This window comes from Euphorbia lathyris, chromosome 5 (genome assembly GCF_963576675.1).
Source record: "Euphorbia lathyris chromosome 5, ddEupLath1.1, whole genome shotgun sequence".
Taxonomy (NCBI): domain Eukaryota; kingdom Viridiplantae; phylum Streptophyta; class Magnoliopsida; order Malpighiales; family Euphorbiaceae; genus Euphorbia; species Euphorbia lathyris.
The window spans coordinates 17790177-17808401 of NC_088914.1; the positions used below are offsets into that span (position 1 = coordinate 17790177).

Below are 18225 nucleotides of genomic sequence, written 5' to 3' on the forward strand. Positions count from 1 at the left end.
GGAGCACTCCAACGGAGTACTATCAAGCTCAGGCTGGGTTCCCTTATTACCCAAATCCTTGAAGATCACCAAATCAACTTGATAAATGAAACCAAAACCTTGGGAACTGAAATTACTGCTGGGTTATTGTTTGGATTAATATATAACCAACCTATCAAGCCCAAGAAGGGAAAAGGGGTCATCGAGGCAGCTCAGGGAGAAGCTGAGGGGGAAGCTCAAGAGGAAGATGATGCTGAGCTACCTCAGGAAGAAAATATCACTGTAGCCGCAGCTGCTGTCCAAACCAAGTGAGAAAAGAAATGCAAGGAAATCCAAACCAGCTCAAAGGATGTTGATGCTGTCCCCAAGAAAATTCGGGTTGTCTCTAAAGGGAAGAAAATTGATGCTGACCAAGGTAAGTCAGCAGAGAAAAGAAAGAGGCAAGATGAGCCTGAGGAGCTAGAAAGTGAGGAAAACCATCTGAATAAGAAGAAGAAAATTGCTGAGCTGAGTCCAGTTGAAGCTGTTCCTCTTGGATTTGCAGTTCCTGATGATTCTCACTTCATCAGAAACCATGAGATTGACCTTGAGCAAATTCCTGCTGATCAAGAAGCAGAAGATCAGCATGATACTGATGAAGATATTGAGCAATATCGTGAAGCTCATACTGAGCAAGAACAAACTGGGAATGTTGAGGAAGTTGAAAGTCCAGCCATACAGGATGAAACAGGTGATGCTGACCTCCCAGAGCAAGAAATAGTCAAGGAAGGGCTCAATACTGATCTCAGAATAGAATCATCTCTTGATTCCATTCCTGCTGACTCACCCCCTCCACAGACCAGAAAGTTAAGAAGGCTTAAGAAGAAGGCCTACAAATCTCCAGCTATTGACCTCCTGGATGATTCGCCTCCGATGGATGAAATCACGGACCTTACAACTACTCACTTTAGGTTCTTCTCATCACATCTTGAGCCCTCCATACAGGAAAACCAAGCCTCTGTTACTCATACCGAGCAACACGCCAAGACTCCAGAAAATCCAAACCAAGCCGAGCAAGAACTCGAAGTCCTAGCTGCTCAGGGAGAAAAGCAAGCTAAAGAAAATCCTGCTCAACCTGAGGTGCCTCCTCCTGCACCAACTCAAGTCCATGTTGAGCAGGTAACTATTTCTGCCGATCCACCTCCTTCCCATCCTATTATGCAGAACATTGAGCAGTCAGCTCTTGCTGCTCATCCACATCAAAGTCCAATTGCTGACCATACTGACACTTCTACTCAAGGACAGCACCAAACACCTCCTCAATCTGGTGCTACTAGAATTCCGGCCACTGAGGTAAATCCTGAAGCACAATTTGCCTATCTTCATGCAACTGAGTCCAGACTTCGCATCATTGACTCGGCTCAACATCTTCTCCAGGATTTGAATAACTCTCATGCCGATGCTGCTGGGTCCGCAAATGCTGAATCACAAGAGCTTTCGTATGTCACTCAATTTCTCAATAAGATCAAGAATCTCAAAGACTTAGTAAGTGTCATGACCTCAGTCCAAACCCAGCAACCTAAGCAAGAATCCTTTGTCAAGCTGACTGAGCTAATATTGATGATGGTGAATCACATGAATTCACTTCAAGGACAGATCAATGCCTTACCTACCATCAACACGAGCTATGCTACCTCTGTTGAGTTAGATCATTGCTTTACCAAACTGTCTTCTGGGCTGACTGGTGCTCGTGATCTTCTCTCTTCATCTTCCCAATGCACGATGGATGAAATAAGTGAAGCTGTCCGACTTCTGAATCTGAGCAAAGAGGAGATGGAAACTGACATGGTCAAAACCAATACCATTCTCCAAACCACTCAAAGCCTATTTCGCCATGTGCGTCATACAAACGCTCAGCGTGACATCTATGACAAGGCTATCATTAGAATGTACCATCAATCCTATGCCCAGCTAGCGGAAGCAATGTCCTGGTTCGCTAAGTCACAAGAATACATGCTCGGCATGATCAGCTCATCCATTCGCGTCCCAGGTTCAGTTCTGGATGATGGAGTTCCAGTGCTTGATGGGTTGTTTGAAAGCACGAAACGTCTCAAGGCATACTCGATCAAACTGACTCGTGCTGCTCTCAATGACACCTTCATTGCTCCCCCGCCTGATGGTGGCAAAACGGGGGAGAAAAGACGCGATGATGGAACTCAGCAAGACACAGGTGAAGCTTCAGGCAGTAAGCAGCGGCAAGACAAAGGCAAAGGAAAATTGTATCAAGCTGCTCATCAAGCACAAGTTAATAGGAAGCAATAGCTTAGTCAACTTAGGACTTAGCTTACTCTGTATTTATGCTTGATGACTCGAATATATGTTAAGTATCCTTTCATTCAATTTGACTCAACTATATGCGATGCTTATTAATTTATGATATGTGCTGACCTGTCTAAAAGTTGAACAAACAAATTCAAATTAAAAATACTCGGTATACACTAACTCTGATATCAAAACTATTCGTTATATCAAACTGAGTAAACATTGAACTCTTCTGAAAATTGATCTAGAGTGAATCTTAGAAAATCTAGGATTGAACTAAGTCAGTATAAACATGTCCTCTCTAAATTACTTAGAAGGTTTAGAGTTGAGATAAGTCAGTATATGCAACCCTTACGGGGGAGTAATTTCAGAAGAATAAAATGCAATTCAATCATGGGGAATTTCAATACTGAGTTCCATAAATTAAATATTTTGCCAACATCAAAATGGGGGAGTTTGTTGAAACACCGTTCCACAAGATTTTGATTTGACAAAATCATTTAAGTTTAATCCATGATTAAGAGACAATTAAATTTAAGTGCTTTGGTTTAATTAATCCGTTTGTTCAATATTGAGTATAAATATAAATCCAAAAAATAAAGATTAAGACAGGACAAAGTCAGCATGAGAACACAACACAAGCTGAGTGAAGAGCAACTCAGAATAAAAGATGATAAGTCTTCTTCAGAATAAAAATGAAGCTAATCCAAGAAGCTGGGTGAAATGAAGCTCAGCACAGAAGAAGTCTGCTCCAAGGAATAGATTCTACAAAACGAAGCTGACCATGGAAGCTGAGTGGAAAAAGAACTCAGTAAGAGTACTGGTGAAAATCAAAGACAAATGATTATCGAAATGAAGTCGAGTAATCTTCAGGACAGCTTGAATGATCTGTTAGCTAAATGACAAATTCGACAACTGTCTGCACCAATAATAGAAGCCTTGAATTACGCAAAAGCCAAATTCCAAGATGCATGGGTCAACTGTTCGATGCTATAAGACAAACTGCCACAAGAAGACAAAGTCTGTAGGAAGAAGACAAAATCTGACGTCTGAAGAATTCAGGAGACAGGATTGGCCTGCACATCTGAAGCTGACCAGAAGTTGTCTCCCCAAAAGAGCCGTTTTGGACTCAACGGACAAATCAATTTCAAATGATTTGTTCCTCACATTTCAACTATAAAAGGGACAAAGATATCATTTGGAACATTGCCGATTTACAGAAAATTACAAGTGAGAAAAATACAAATTCAAAGCACTCAAAAACAAGAAAGAAAGCTTACACCAATCTTCTATTCTTTGTGTAAATGCTAGATTGATTCTCTGTAATCATCTAAGGTGTTTTTTATCCTAAAAGGAACAAGTGTGTAATCAATTGTAATATTGAGAGTGTGCGTGTTGAGTGCTTGGTAATAAGTACTTAGCGGTAGAAGAAATCTAAGTGATGGGTTGTAGCGCTTAGTATGAGTTGAGTAGACGAATAGAGGAAGGTACTCTTGCATATTCAACTGCCTGTAATCGGTTTGTGCTCTACCCTTAAAGAGCTCAGTATTGGATTCTAAAAGCCCGGAGGATTCTGGGGACTGGACGTAGGCGGAAAGGCCGAACTAGGATAAGTGATACTGAGTAATTTCTAACTCTCTCATATATATATATATATATATATATATATATATAAGTGCTTGTGTTGCTTGTTATATTTACTCAGCATATAAGATGTTTGAAACTGACACTAAGTAAATTGGAGTGTTGAATTGAAAGCTGACCACACAAGTGTCAATTCTCAACTCTTGAGTGAAACAGTCTTAGTCAGCATCTGACTAAAGCTGTCTTACATCAAAATCAGCCAAGTTGACCAAAGCTGAGTTAATAAACTCACCAAAATTATTAAGTCAGCAAGATTAATTAGCGAAAAAGTTACATTAGTTCCTAAACTCCCCCTGGAACTAATCACACGGGACCAACACAAGCTTCATGTATCTCTTAAAAATTTATAATTCTGTGGCTATGAAGCATGAAAACGTCAACAACATGCCTGATTATCATGTTTCCGATACGAAAACACGTTAGGGCTGTAGCTATGAGTGCTACAGATGGTCTAACGAGAGGAATGGAAGTGATTGACACATAAGCTCCTCTAAGTGTTTCAATCAGTGGGACACTCTAGGATGAATTTTCAACGTGTTTGGAAAACCTATTGATGATTTAGGTCCTGTAGATACTCGTGCAACCTCCTCTATTCATAGATCTACACTTGCCTTTGTACAGTTAGATACAAAATTATCTATTTTTGAAATAGGAATTAAAACAGTAGATCTTTTAGCCCCTTATCACTGTGGAGGAAAAATCAGACTATTCGGCGGGGCCTAGAAACGGTTGGGATATGTTTCGAGGTCGTTTCTATAATATTCAAAAGTTGAAATAATCTATGTTTCTTTATTTCTAACAGAAACAACATGTGATTTTCTCTTACTACCTCGACATCCATTGTCGAGTATGGTGTAAGCATCGACAACTTCATTTATGCTTTTGAACGATAAATACTACTAGACATGTTCATGGGTTGGGCTAGGACCGGACCTAATGAGCTTTTATATAAAAATGCTTAACCCAATTTCAGCCGAGTCCAATCCGCTCTTAATTTAGACGGGCTCGAGCTCAAAAATCAAATCTCAAGTCCAGTCTATATAAATCCACCTAAATATATATTTATAATTTTTTATTAATAAAAAATAAAATTTATACTTAAAAATAATATTAACATATAAATATATAAATTTATTAATTAATATTAATAAGCGGGTCGGGTTGGTCCGGTGTTACTGTGGCTTGTGCTATTTTTATTAATCCAAAACCCGCCTACAAATAGACGGCTTTAGTGGGCCTGGGTCGAGTTGGGCCTAGGGACAATTTTTCATTTCCAAGCCCGGACTAGAGGACACGGGCCGGGCAGGTACCTAGGTCCGTGAATATGTCTAAATACTACCTATAACTCCAATAACATAGCTTGCACATTCTTCCTATGAAGAATATATTCCTTTTCTCAAAAAAAAAAAAAAAGAATATATTCCAAATCTCTCTCTCCAGAAGATAACATAAAACTTGCCTCACTTGCTTTTGTTCATCTGTGTCATGTTTTTCGTCCTTCTATTATTCTCAAAAGAATTTTGAATCTCATAAATGCAAGTCTTGGTATATCCAATCCTCATTCTTTATTTCGAATAATTGAATGTTTACAATACCAGGAAGCACGTGTTGCATTCTAAATTTTCTTTTATTATGATAGAGAAAATAGAGAGATTGAAATTTAAATTCAAGTTTTCATTTTAAACCCTAATTTACTGTAAAATGACAAATTACAACATACATTAATGAAATCTTATTTGTTGTAAAGACACTTTTCTTGCATCAATTAATTTTGACACAACTTGCGCTATAGATCATTTCTATATGAGCTTTTTCGATTAGTATATTGCTCTATCTTTTTTGAAGGATATTTTTACTCCTAATTACTACCATTTAACCTCAAACAAAGGTTTTACTATTATTTGTAATTTTACACAAACAACTGTTAGCAATCAATTAAGTTTTAAATCAGCTAACCAAAAAGTAATAAGCTAACAACTAATGTATTTATCAAACAGACCTATGTATGAGTGGCCTTAATTTTAATTTATGGCTTAATACATCATTTGCCCTGAACTTATCCAAAAAGTTTGATTGGTCTCTGAACTTTTAAAGTTTTGATAGCTCCTCAACTTGCATAAAATACCTTGTTAGCTCCTAAATTTTCGTAAAATGTAATCAATTAATAACTTGATTGCAACAAAAAAGTAAGTTAAATTACGCATTTAGTTTACATTTTTTCAATCGAGTAATCAATTGATTATATTTTATGCAAATTTAGAGGTCTAATTGGATATTTTATGCAAGATGACGGGTTTATTAGGATACTTTGAAAGTTTAGCAATCAAACTTTTTGAAAACTTCAGTAGCAAATGAGGTATTAAGCCATAAATTAATAATTTTGAGGTAAACTCCGTAAACGACAACAAGATAAGAGACTGTGAGAGAGATGGGCAGCCCCACCTTCATCCTTCCTAAGGCGCACTAAGGCGCGCACCTGACTGACCGCGCCCGCCTTTGTGCTCCAGAGGCGCTAAGACTGGAGCCTTAACCGAGGTGCGCCTTTAATAACTATGATTCTAACTAACTCATAAAACAAAATAGCATAATTCTAACTAACTTAGCTGATATAGCCTTGAGGGAAAGCAATACACAAAACAAGAATAAAGTAAATAACAAAATAACTATAAACTATGAAAGAGGAGGACTATTATCACAAATAGTCATTAAACTTTCTTTTTCCGCTTGTATGTAACAATCCCCCCCCCCCCCTCCCCGATATAGCCTTGAGGGAAAGCAATACACAAAACAATAATAAAGTAAATAACAAATAAACTGTAAACTATGAGGGGGCGTTTGGTTTGGGGTCTTTAGGAATGAGAATGAGAATGGGAGGGTTTCATTCCCTTTGTTCTTGTTTGTTTACAAAAAAAACCCATTCCCTTTACCCACTTTAGGTTAAGCCATTACCCCACTTTAGGTTAAGCCATTATCCCATTCCCTTTCCTAAACATATCCAAACACATAGAGGAATTAATGGTTATTCCTTTCCTTTAGTTTCCCTTTCTTGATTCCTTTTTCCTTACCCCTTGTGAACCAAACACCCCCTGAAAGAAGAGAACTATTATCACAAATAGTCATTAAACTTTCTTTTTCCGCTTGTATATAACAATCCCCCCCCCCCCCTCTCTCTCTCTCTCTCTCTTCAATGCATTCTTGTCCCCAAGAATGATAAAAATCTGGCAATGGTGGCCTTAGGTTCCCAAGTAGCATCAATGGAAGCCATGCCCTCCCATAAAATTAGAAGTTGAGGAATGGCTTGTCCTGCAATAATAGCATGTTGTGTGTTGATGACTTTAGCTGGTCGAATAATGAACTCCCATGTAGAACTAGGAGGCAGATTAGTGAGAGGGGTGACATTAGGATTAGGTTTCTTCTTGAGTAAAGAGACATGAAACACATTGTGAATGCTTGCAGTCAGGGGGCAAGGCAAGTTGATAAGCTACCTTCCCAAACCTTGCTAAGATCTAGAAGGGCTCGTAATACTTAGCGGACAACTTCATAAACTTCCATACAGATAGAGTTAACTGTCTATAGGGCTGAAGCTTCAAGAAAACCCAATTGCCAACAGCAAACTAATATTCATGGCTTCTCTGTGTTGGAGCAGATCTGCCACAGCAGCCACTGAAGAAGTTTGAGTAGGTAAAATAGGAAGCTGGGGCTCCACCTCATACAATGCCTTGAAAGGGGACATTTTAATTGCAGTGTGCTAAGTAGAGTTGTACCAATACTCTGCTAAACTTAACCATGTATGCCACTGTTTTGACTATATCTATTTAAAATTATGCATCTGATACTGCTAGTTGATGAGGGCGAGCCTTGGCGCAACGGTAAACGTTGTTGTCGTGTGACCAAGAGGTCACGGGTTCGAGTCTTAGGAGCGGCCTCTTGCCAAATAAATTGGCAGGGGAAGGCTTGCCCCCAGTACACCCTGCGACCGGGCCGTCCTTATACTGCTAGTTGATATAACTTTGCTCCAAAGTCATCCTAGGCACACTTATATTCAGAAACTTGCCTCCTTTCATATGGTGAACCAGTCAGTCTACTCCGGACATGTTCAACATTCTTGTATGGTCTGATAATTTCCTCCACATGGTCAGAATTGAATGTTTCTAATATTTATACTCGAGTCCAAGTTGGATGGTTTTAAGATGGAAAATGCCCCATTTTAATGCGCCACATATTAGTAATTTGAATAGGAAGGTCACTAATTTAGTGTGACAACAACAAGTATAATTTTAGATTTTAGATTTTTCTCAAATTTAAAGGTCAAATAAGCCATTATGGCATAGTATAATAGTAACAAAATAATAAAATCTACGTACAAAAACACCATTGATAAGAGTAATTTTACTCTTAACGTCATAAATGATATAATTGAGGGTCTAATATTAACAAATTGAGCAAATTTTAGACATTATTAATGAAGCTTTTTCTTCAGGAATGTGTATATATGTGGAAAGAATAAAAGAAGTATCTTATGTTCCGCACGCGTTGGAAAAAAGATCAAATATTTGGTCGAGGTTGTAGACATTCTATTTTCAAAATCTATTTTGAAATTTCAAGAAATATAGAATCATTTCTTTCCGAACCAACTAATATACAACTAGTGCAGAATACGAGAATTAAATATCTGTATTTTTTTTTAATGATGTTTGAAATGAGTTGCTTGTTAACATTAGCCTCTCAATTGTACATTTATGATATTAGAATACAATTGATCTGTACATATTCCTGTAATGAATTTTGAAATAATAAACAAGTCAACAAAAATCTTATTAAACTTTGTCTTGGTCAACAATGAGACTATGAGAGGGACGGGAGTGCTTCCCTGCCAGCCCCACACGGTAAGTGAAAGTTGTGTTTCCACCTTCATCCTTTCTCATTTCAATTCCCATTTTCTTCATCCAAGCCTTTTCTTTCTTCTTCCCAGATTGTTATTCAGCTTTATCCATTGATCTGATAATTCCTTACCATGCCTCTCATCTACTTTTCTCGCATATCAGAAGCTCGTGAAGAGTTCTTCTTTGCTGAGATTCCAAGAACAAAATCTCAAGATCATGATGCTATTTCGATATCAATCAATCAAGGAGAAGCCACCTCTTCCTCAGATTTCAAATCACAATACGAAAAGCTCCCGGATTATCTCAAATCCTGCTTAGATTATTCTTCCTTCGTTACCTTCAAGCACTCTGTAGACAAAGACAAACTTGTTCGGCTTCTCTTGTCCCAAGGTTTAGTACCAGATACACCAGGGAAAATCATGGAGGAAGTAGCAGAAAAGATTGTTCAGGGTTTCATTTGCCTTGGAATGCTTCGTCAAGGATTATTAGCCGAAGGACTTGAAATTGACGACAATTATAGGCAGGTATGTCTTCTCCAAGTAGAGGAAAATGATTTTGTTGCTAATTCTGCAAATTCTCCTGTATTTGCACTCATATATGATGATGGAAAAGATATTCCTCCCAAATTCCAAGGCCTTCAAGTTCATTCACTGTTTATTATGACTTTCGAAAGACGGTCTAGTGAATCAAAAGATCAAGGCCTTTCTCGTGCTTATATGGAAACTGTCTGCAGTTTGAAATCCTTAATGGTTTTGGATTTGGAAGGAATCATAGAGTGTTTGCCTGACGAAGTAGAAAACATGGTTGATCTAACCTATTTGGGCTTGTATCTGTCAAAATTAGATGAGTTGCCACTAACCTTGGCTAATCTTCAGAAGTTACAAACTTTAGATATAAGGGGTTGCAGGCTTGGAAATTGGCATGAATTACCTAAAGAGGCGCTGAAAATCAAACAATTGAGACACCTCTTGATGTCTCATAATACTGACAACAGTGAAGTCACAATTCCTAAGGGGTTTGGATTTGGAGAAATGGAGAATCTTCATACTTGTGATGGCGTATACGGTGGAGGAGGCATTGCTGATGAACTCGGAAACTTAATCCAACTGCGGAAACTTGGGGTTAAGCGTGTGGGAGATGATCATTCTGATGAATTAGTAGCAGCAATTATGAAGATGAGAAATCTAATCTCCCTATCATTAGAAGCAGAAGGAAGCATTTTCAGAAATGGTACACTATTTCCTGAAATGGAACAATTTTCGCCTCCGGCTCTTCTTCAAGACCTTCACTTATTTGGTGGACTAGTTGACATTCCGAATTGGCTACTCTCCATGGAAAACCTGACAGTTCTGTCTTTATCTTTCTCAAGGCTTTTGGAAAATCAGATTTCAGCTCTTCAAGTTCTTCCAAAACTGAAACATCTCACTCTGTGGGAGGCTTCCAATGGAAAGTATATGAGTAAAGGGTTTTGTGATCCGGGTGGTTTCAAGGAGCTTGAAACTCTGGAAATTGCATCTTCGAGTCTAGTGGAGTGGACTGAGATTGTAAATGGTGCTTTTCCAAGTTTACGGTTTCTGAGTTTTCGCAATTGTATGAAGTTGGAGTTTCTTCCAGAAGGGTTACAGAATATTTCAAGTCTCCAACAGCTGTGTATATTTCCTGTATACACTGATATTGTAAGACGCTTGTATGGTGACGAGAATTACAAAATCAAGCACATTCAAGATGTTATGCTTTACGAATTGCCAAGCGCTTTGCTGCAATAGTTTCTTCCTATGTTGCACGGAAACTCTTTTTCATTAGCATTTTCACGTTTCCTTGATGCATTGAGAAAGATTTGTGCTCAACTTACATTGATGTTGGAAAATCTCAGACTTTCTATTCTTCCACAAAAACCAGCAGACTATGCAAATTTATCAGCCGAAGAAAATGAAATCAATTCAACCGAGGTATGGACAGTCCCCTTAAGATTACATATTGGACAACAGTTATGAATTTCAAGTTTTTTTTTATATGTATATATATGCTTGTAAAGAATTATTTTCGTGTCACTTCATACATTTTGCAGTCCAAAATTTTGAAAGATGCAACTAATTTCTCTTACTTTTCATCAATGTCATGCTGCAACAACAACCCAATAAAATTATAGCTTGGTAAACTGTTTATGGTTAGAAGTTAGTGGACAACTTGAAGGAAGAAGTTTAATGTATTCGTATCATTAAATCAATCTATGAAAATACCGAGTAATTACTTTTAAGTTTGGAGTAAACAATCTCTAGTCTAGCTTGTTTCAGCGCTGAAAAGTAAAAGACATTTGAAACTTTATCAGTAAAACTCTCCAAATTTTCTTTATCACTGAACATAGAAATGTTTAACTAATAGAAGAGACGATTGCAAGAGGATAAATCCAACAATGTACACCAAACAATCAAAATGAAAAAGAAAATAAGAGAATAAGAGAATAAAGTCAAACTAATAGAGACACGATTTTAAGAGTGTAAAATTTTAAAAGTATAATTCCAGAAGACAAGAAAAGAAGTGATTTTAGAAAGATAAGAGAAGAAGCGATTTCATAAGGGAAAAACAATAAGCAATCTAAGAGAAGAAATCTAGAAGAACGGAAAAGAAAAAGTGCAATTTTTTTTACTTTTGTTTAGGGATTTTAGAGAAAGATTAAGAATTTCAAACTTCAAGTTGTTTAGGGATTTAAGTATTTTAAAGAATTATTAGGAATTTCAAAACTCAAACTGCTATATATTTAGGGATTTAAATCTTTCTAATATGGTAGGTGGAAGAAAGGTACATGCTTGCTACACTTTCGAACTATTGAAACAATTTGATAATTCAGGAACTAATCAAGTTTTTTGGACAACATATCGGAAGAAGTTTTTAGAACAACATAAAATTTAGAAGGTATTTGACAAGTGCAAGGTGGCGGTCAATGTATTATGCCCAAAGTTACTGAAATTAAAGAATAGTCGCCAATGTATTATTAAAATAACGCTCAAATTTAACCATAACTTTCCAATGAAAATCGATTTGACCCTAACTTTTTAGAGTTGCGAGAGTTGTGATAGGATTTGTAGTTTCCTGCGTTTCTTGCTCAAATAATAAAAGGATAAAGACCAAATTTAACCCTAATTTTTCAAGCGAATTGCAGATTTAGCTCTAACGTATGAAATGATACAAGTTCAACGCTAACGTTTTCAAGCAATATCAATTTTAGTCATACGCTATTGAAAATTTTAACAAGAAATTTGTGATTAACTTATATATAACATTAGTTTTTAGCATTTTAACAAAGTTTTTGTAATTTTGTTAATTTTAAACATAATTGATATTTAGAATGTCTAATATGATAGTTATAAACAACACTCAAACCAATTTTTTCAAAATTTCTATAGCGCATGACTAAAATTGATATTGTTTGAAAACATTAACATTAAGTTTGTATTATCTCATACTAAATTTGCACTTGACTTAAAAAGTTAGAGTTAAATTTGGTCTTTATCCTTTTATTATTTGAGCAAGAAAGGCAGGAAACTATAAAATCATGTAACAACTCGCACTGTTTAAAGAACACAAACAAATGATTTAAAAACCTCCAAACGGACGATCTTAAACTACTTCTTCATCCTCGGGGTTCACTGAACATTAAACTACGTCGTATAATGAAGCTTTACGTCTCCACTATAACTCCATTGCGGCTTTTACGTCTCCACTATAACTCCATTGCGCTCTCCTAGAGAGCTGATAACCTCTCCAGAAATTCATCAAACGCCTCATCTCGACTCAGCATGCTAATCCTCACGTACTCGCGACTCATTCCAAAACACTCCCCGTTTCTCGTTAATACGTTATGCGTTCTCAAAAGTTTCCCGGTGTCTATCTCTTCGCATTTCAGCCACGCAAATGCTACAAGAAAACAAGCAAACAACTCGATTAATTACTCGAAAATCGAAGTTTATACGTATATAATATGTATTTTAATTACTTACCAGGATATGAGGCAAAGTACTTCCCAGTGAAGTTACAGAATTCTTGTGTATATTTAGGCAGAATGAACTTTTTGTTGCCTTTAACAACCTCTCTCAATTTCCTCCACCTTTCGGCCATCAGGAACTGGCTATACTCGAAGAAATTCTCCGAATCAGCACTGCCCCCGAAATGCTGGCAGCTTTCGGCAGCAACTCCTAGAATCTTTGCAGTGCGGAGCTGCGATTCTTTCGCGACACCAATTGAGCTAATTTCGATGTATTTGATCATCTTTTTCGCGACATCCTTATCCTTCACCAATGCCCATCTTCAAGAGCAAAATAAGTCAGTTTAAGGTAATATAATCGCGGGATAATCGAAAATTTTCGATATTTTCACGTACCCGATCCTGGAACCGGCATGTCCGGTTGATTTAGAAAGTGTAAAGAGCATTATATCCTGATCTGCTGGAGCAGTAATAGGAGTATACTGAGGCCAGTAATAGGCAAGATCATAAATTGTCTTTCCTTTCCCTTTTTTCACCACCGGTTTTCGGATAGTCCCGTCGGGATTATTCGGGGAAGTCACGATTTCGATATAAGGTTGATTTTTACCGAAGGTATGTGCGTCGCCTTCCCATTTATATAGCCCTGAGTGCAGGAATTCGGTTTCTTCTTTGTATGACTGCAACCAATATATCAAACACATTCTTGAGAATTATTTTTCATTCATGTTCATCTTCCTATTGAATAAATAGGAAAACATATATAAATTGATCGTAGTTAGACATGTTCATGGATCGGGCTGGATCTAACCAGCTTAGAGCTAAAAACACTCAGCTCAAACCCAGTCCAGTCTATAACCCGGATTCGAAAATATGAAAATTTAAAAATCTAATCTCAAGCCCGGCACGTAAGTAAAAATAACTTTTTTATCAATGAAAATTAAAATTGATACATAAAAATATAAGTATTATACGCACTAGAATTTTAACTTTAAATTTATATATTTTTTATTTAATAATTAATATTAATAGGCACGCAAATCCAGCCTATTGTTATAAATTTCTAACTCAAACTCAAAAATAGACGGATTAGGTGAACTTGTGTCTAATTGGATCTAATGTTATTTTGACATTGTGAACTTGTGCCTAATTGGGTCTAATGTTATTTTGACATTTTCTCCCTAATGGGCTTGGATAAGTAATACTTTTGAACAAGTCTACTTGTGATCCTCTAAAACGAGGATAAAGAATAATGCTCGTCAGCTTCCAAAGTTACCTTAAAATGGAGGATTGCCTCACATGACTTTATAACTTAAGTGTGGGGACAATAACGGATCACGCAATGACGGATCTATGAGTCATTGGCACATAAAAAATTATAACTCTATAAACAGATCCAATTACTAGAGAAATCTCAAAACCTCCTAAATTAAAATTACAGTAATTTTCACTACTGGCCTAATGAATCTAGTCGGTCTGTTAGATAGGAGAAGATGAATGCGGATTTGGCAAATTGAGATATAAATGTTAGCGTAGCAAACACCAAATGACAACTAGTGGTACACATAAATGAATCAAAATGAAAGTTTAATAATTAAGAAAACAAGGCAGACAAGGCCATGTTACGGTGGTGATGTATCTAGAATATATAAGTAAGGAGAACATTATGTTGGTGGTCTCTTGTTTTCCTAAATATTTTTATGTGTGTGTTTTTGAAACATGTTTCTCACTTTGTCGCTTATTACCACCTACCTTGTGTTTATCAAAATTTTATTATTCTCTTCTTCTGTTAATCCCAATTATTATACCCAACTATGGATTTTTATGGCAATCTTAATTTAGGAGAAAATAATTCCGGATCTATTAAGATTTTTTTTTTCCGGATCTATTAAGATTTTAATACTCAAAAGTGTTTTATCAAAAAAAAAAAAAAAAATACTCAAAAGTGTGTTTAATTAATGAAACCTTATAATATAACAAAAAAAAAAAAAAAAAGTTGACGTCAACAGATCAGCATTAAGACCGGCCACGACAGCCAGGGAAAGGGAATCAACTTCTGGTTTTACGTTGACTTCAAATTAATGACTCTTTTTTTTAAGATCTAATCAAAACTCATCGTTTTATTAATTTCACCATCTAATAAAATATTAATTTCTGTAATTACAAATATATATTAATGAAAATGCCCCCCTGAAACTGAACATCAATTTAATAGAAATTGAATTTTAGATATTCATTCAGGACTCAATTTAATAAATTTTGATAATTTGCTTGAAGTTTATAGATTTTAGGTAGTTAAACTGAATTTATTTGTACCATTTTGTCTCAATTTAATAATTGATTTGATTTAAATTTAATAATTGATTTAATTTGAATTAAATGGATTGCCAAATTTAAAAGCTATTATTGAGGATAAATTGAACTCATAGCCCTCAACTTTGCTTCATAGGATAAATTACACTTTTAGCCTCAATTGTGCTTTACTTTTTTGTGATCCCTCAACTTTATACCTTTTATCATTTATAACCACAAAAGTCTTTTAAGAGATTTCAAAATAAAAAATTTAAGAATTAAAATCAAATATATTTTTTTTTTATAAATCATCACTTTTAGAATAATTTAAAAAACCACTTTCTCACTCCTAATCAAATAATAGGTAAATTAAATAATATTAAATGATTTTAAAATTAAAAAATTCAAAAAATAAAATTGGTTAGAATATCATTTTTATTTTTATCAGTTTTATAGATCATGTGCTATTAGATTGGTCAGTAATCTATTCACCTTGATCAATGAAAATTTAGTAGATTTTAAAACTGATGGGTCATAAAGAAAATAAAAACAAAGTTAAGGGACCATGAGTATAAACTACACTTAATTCATAAATTACAGTTTCATACTCACCGAGTAGTAAGGTGCAGCACAGACAACACTGACAGGTTCCGATCCACCACCACCACCGCCGGAACAGAGAGCATAGAGAGCAGCCTGATATAGCTGCGTCGAGCCGGTTCCCACCACGACGTACCGATCATCTGAAACTGCATTCCCAACCGTCCGATGCAGCCGCTTGATCGCATCATCAAGCGCCGGCTCCAAAAACCAGCATACATTCCCGGCGTTACTGAAGTAACTCATCAAATCACTTCCTGTAATCACCATCGTACACCTGTCCCCCATTCTCCGCCAGTACTCCTCAAACATCGTCGGATCTCCCCTGTTAATTCACCATTGTCAATTCATTATTTACCATACTATAAAATCCACAAATACGTGGAAATAACAGATATTCACGTGGATTTTAGATACCCAAACCGCTAAACAGATAACAGCAACAACAGTTTAGATAAGATTCAGATTAACTCACAGAAAAATCGGAATAACCAAATATGAATTCAATCAATTTTAAAATCAAAATGAAATAAGGGTTTTGAGATGAACTCACTGATCAAGATTGATAATGGAGTTCTTGTTGTTTTTAGGAGAAGCTGCATTGTCTTCCAGACCACCCATGATTACTCTCTCTCTCTGTGTCTGAAAACAGCAAATGGTTTCGATGTCTTCTATGAAGAATGCTGAATGTTGTTGATGATGTCTCTGTAAGGAGGTATGACACTTATATATAGACTTATAAGGGAATCTAATACATGGTGGAGATTTCATAAATTTCTGTGCCCAGATTTTACCTTGATTTTTACTACCAAATTACATTAACAGTGGGTATATAAAAGGAATCCTGTGTTCTCTAATTAATCCATCCTTTTATGTTAATTTTAGTTTTTATTTGGAATGTAAATCCATTGTGTGTCTATATAAGGTAAATTCTTAAAAAAAAGACCCTTGTGTTTTTACCTTTTTTTTCAAATAAGTACATGTGAGGATGGATTCAGTCCGGTTTACAATTACGATGTGCGTCCGCGGTTTGGAACGAGCCTAAATCCTGGTTCCCGAAAAAAAGTTGAACTCTGAGACCACCCGGAATGTTACATTAGTACATTATATATTTTATTTTGAGGAGATATCATTACGTATCTCCGCGCTATATTTTTTATAGAATTTTCATAATTTTTCTGACTTTTTTCGAGTAACCCCAAAAAACACTGTGTTTCTACAACATTCCCATTTTTTTACATAAATAAGCACGTATAATAAAATTTCATATACTAAAAATTACAATGTTTATAATTATAATACTTTAAATTGGAACTGTTTAAATTTCTAGCTGACACAATTAATGCAACGATGATTTACATACTGGCCGTCCTGATAAGTATTTAATAATCTTAACCTGAAAAGGGGATCAGTGGAGGTAGGGGGTGAGCTTGGAAGGCCCAGTAAGATATCTAATTATATGTGCATGTATAGTTGTGTCGTATAACACAACATACATGCACATACAAGTTTACAAACATTTGATAATTATTATGTGACAAAGCATTAAAACACGATTTTTAATATTAATTTATTATTTTGTCAGGGTAATGATTGATTAGGAGAGATCATGGTTATCAAAACCGGTTCGGTTAGAGAACTGGTAAGAACAAAGAGTTAAAGGTTTAAGGTTAAACCGAGGTTGAACCGAAATTCAAAATATCGTGAGAAAACTAATATTTTTAGTTTTATTTAAGCTCTTACCATAGAAAAATATTAATAATATAAACAAGTGTATATAATAATAATAATAATATAATGTTCATTAATACCTGAAAATTAAAATTTTGCCTCTCAGATTGATTAGCATACTTGACATAAAATTTGAAAATCATCTAAAGAACATATTTTATAAATAAAAATTACAAAACTAATCCTATAATACATTTTGATAAATTTCAAATAGGATATACAAAATAGAAAACTAGAAATTAGAAATATAGTATTAGAAATTAGAAAGTAAACATCAGAAAAGTTGAAAGAATATCTAGGAACTAAAGTAATAAAATTATTGAATTGTTGGAGTGCATAAATTCTCAATTTTTCATCTAGTAATTAATTAACTAATGAGTTATTTACCATTAATAATAAAATTAAACTTAATTTTAGTTTTTCTTTAAAAAAGGGACTAAAATTTTGACCTGTGAAACCCGTGATAGAATTTCCAGTTTAAAGGTTCAACCGGTCAATTCAACGAATTTTAAGCGAGTTTCACTAATGCTAATGTTTTACTGGGTCTGGTTCAACCCGGTTGAACCGAATGGGCTGGATTGGGTCTTACAAACTTGGAAGAGATACTCAATAGTTAACAACTTCCTTCAATCCTTCACAATTACATATATCACAATGGGATCACGCCCCACATCAAGGTATCCGAATATCACCCCCGCGTCAAGGTAACCCAACATTGCATCCACTCCAAGGTGCTAAATATATATCCTGATTTATTCGCCTTCTGCCTAGTCTCCTTTGAGGAGGTGGTCGTGGTAGCAAATCACCACTTTCTTT

At 35.6% G+C, this 18225-nt stretch overlaps 2 protein-coding genes across 2 annotated transcripts; one reads left to right on the forward strand and one right to left on the reverse strand.

The window, feature by feature from the left end:
- The first annotated feature begins 8865 nt into the window (after positions 1-8865).
- Positions 8866-10915, forward strand: LOC136229399 (disease resistance protein RPM1-like). Its single transcript, XM_066018157.1, has one exon. It carries the CDS (start codon positions 8939-8941, stop codon positions 10571-10573), a length of 1635 nt encoding a protein of 544 aa, XP_065874229.1. The 5' UTR covers positions 8866-8938; the 3' UTR covers positions 10574-10915.
- Positions 10916-11211: 296 nt separating this feature from the next.
- Positions 11212-16454, reverse strand: LOC136229400 (L-tryptophan--pyruvate aminotransferase 1). Its single transcript, XM_066018158.1, has 5 exons — positions 16232-16454; positions 15691-16003; positions 13186-13466; positions 12806-13110; positions 11212-12722 (listed from the first exon to the last, which is right to left on the reverse strand). The coding sequence occupies exons 1-5, from the start codon at positions 16447-16449 to the stop codon at positions 12550-12552; spliced, it is 1290 nt and encodes a 429-aa protein (XP_065874230.1). The 5' UTR covers positions 16450-16454; the 3' UTR covers positions 11212-12549.
- Positions 16455-18225: the final 1771 nt, after the last annotated feature.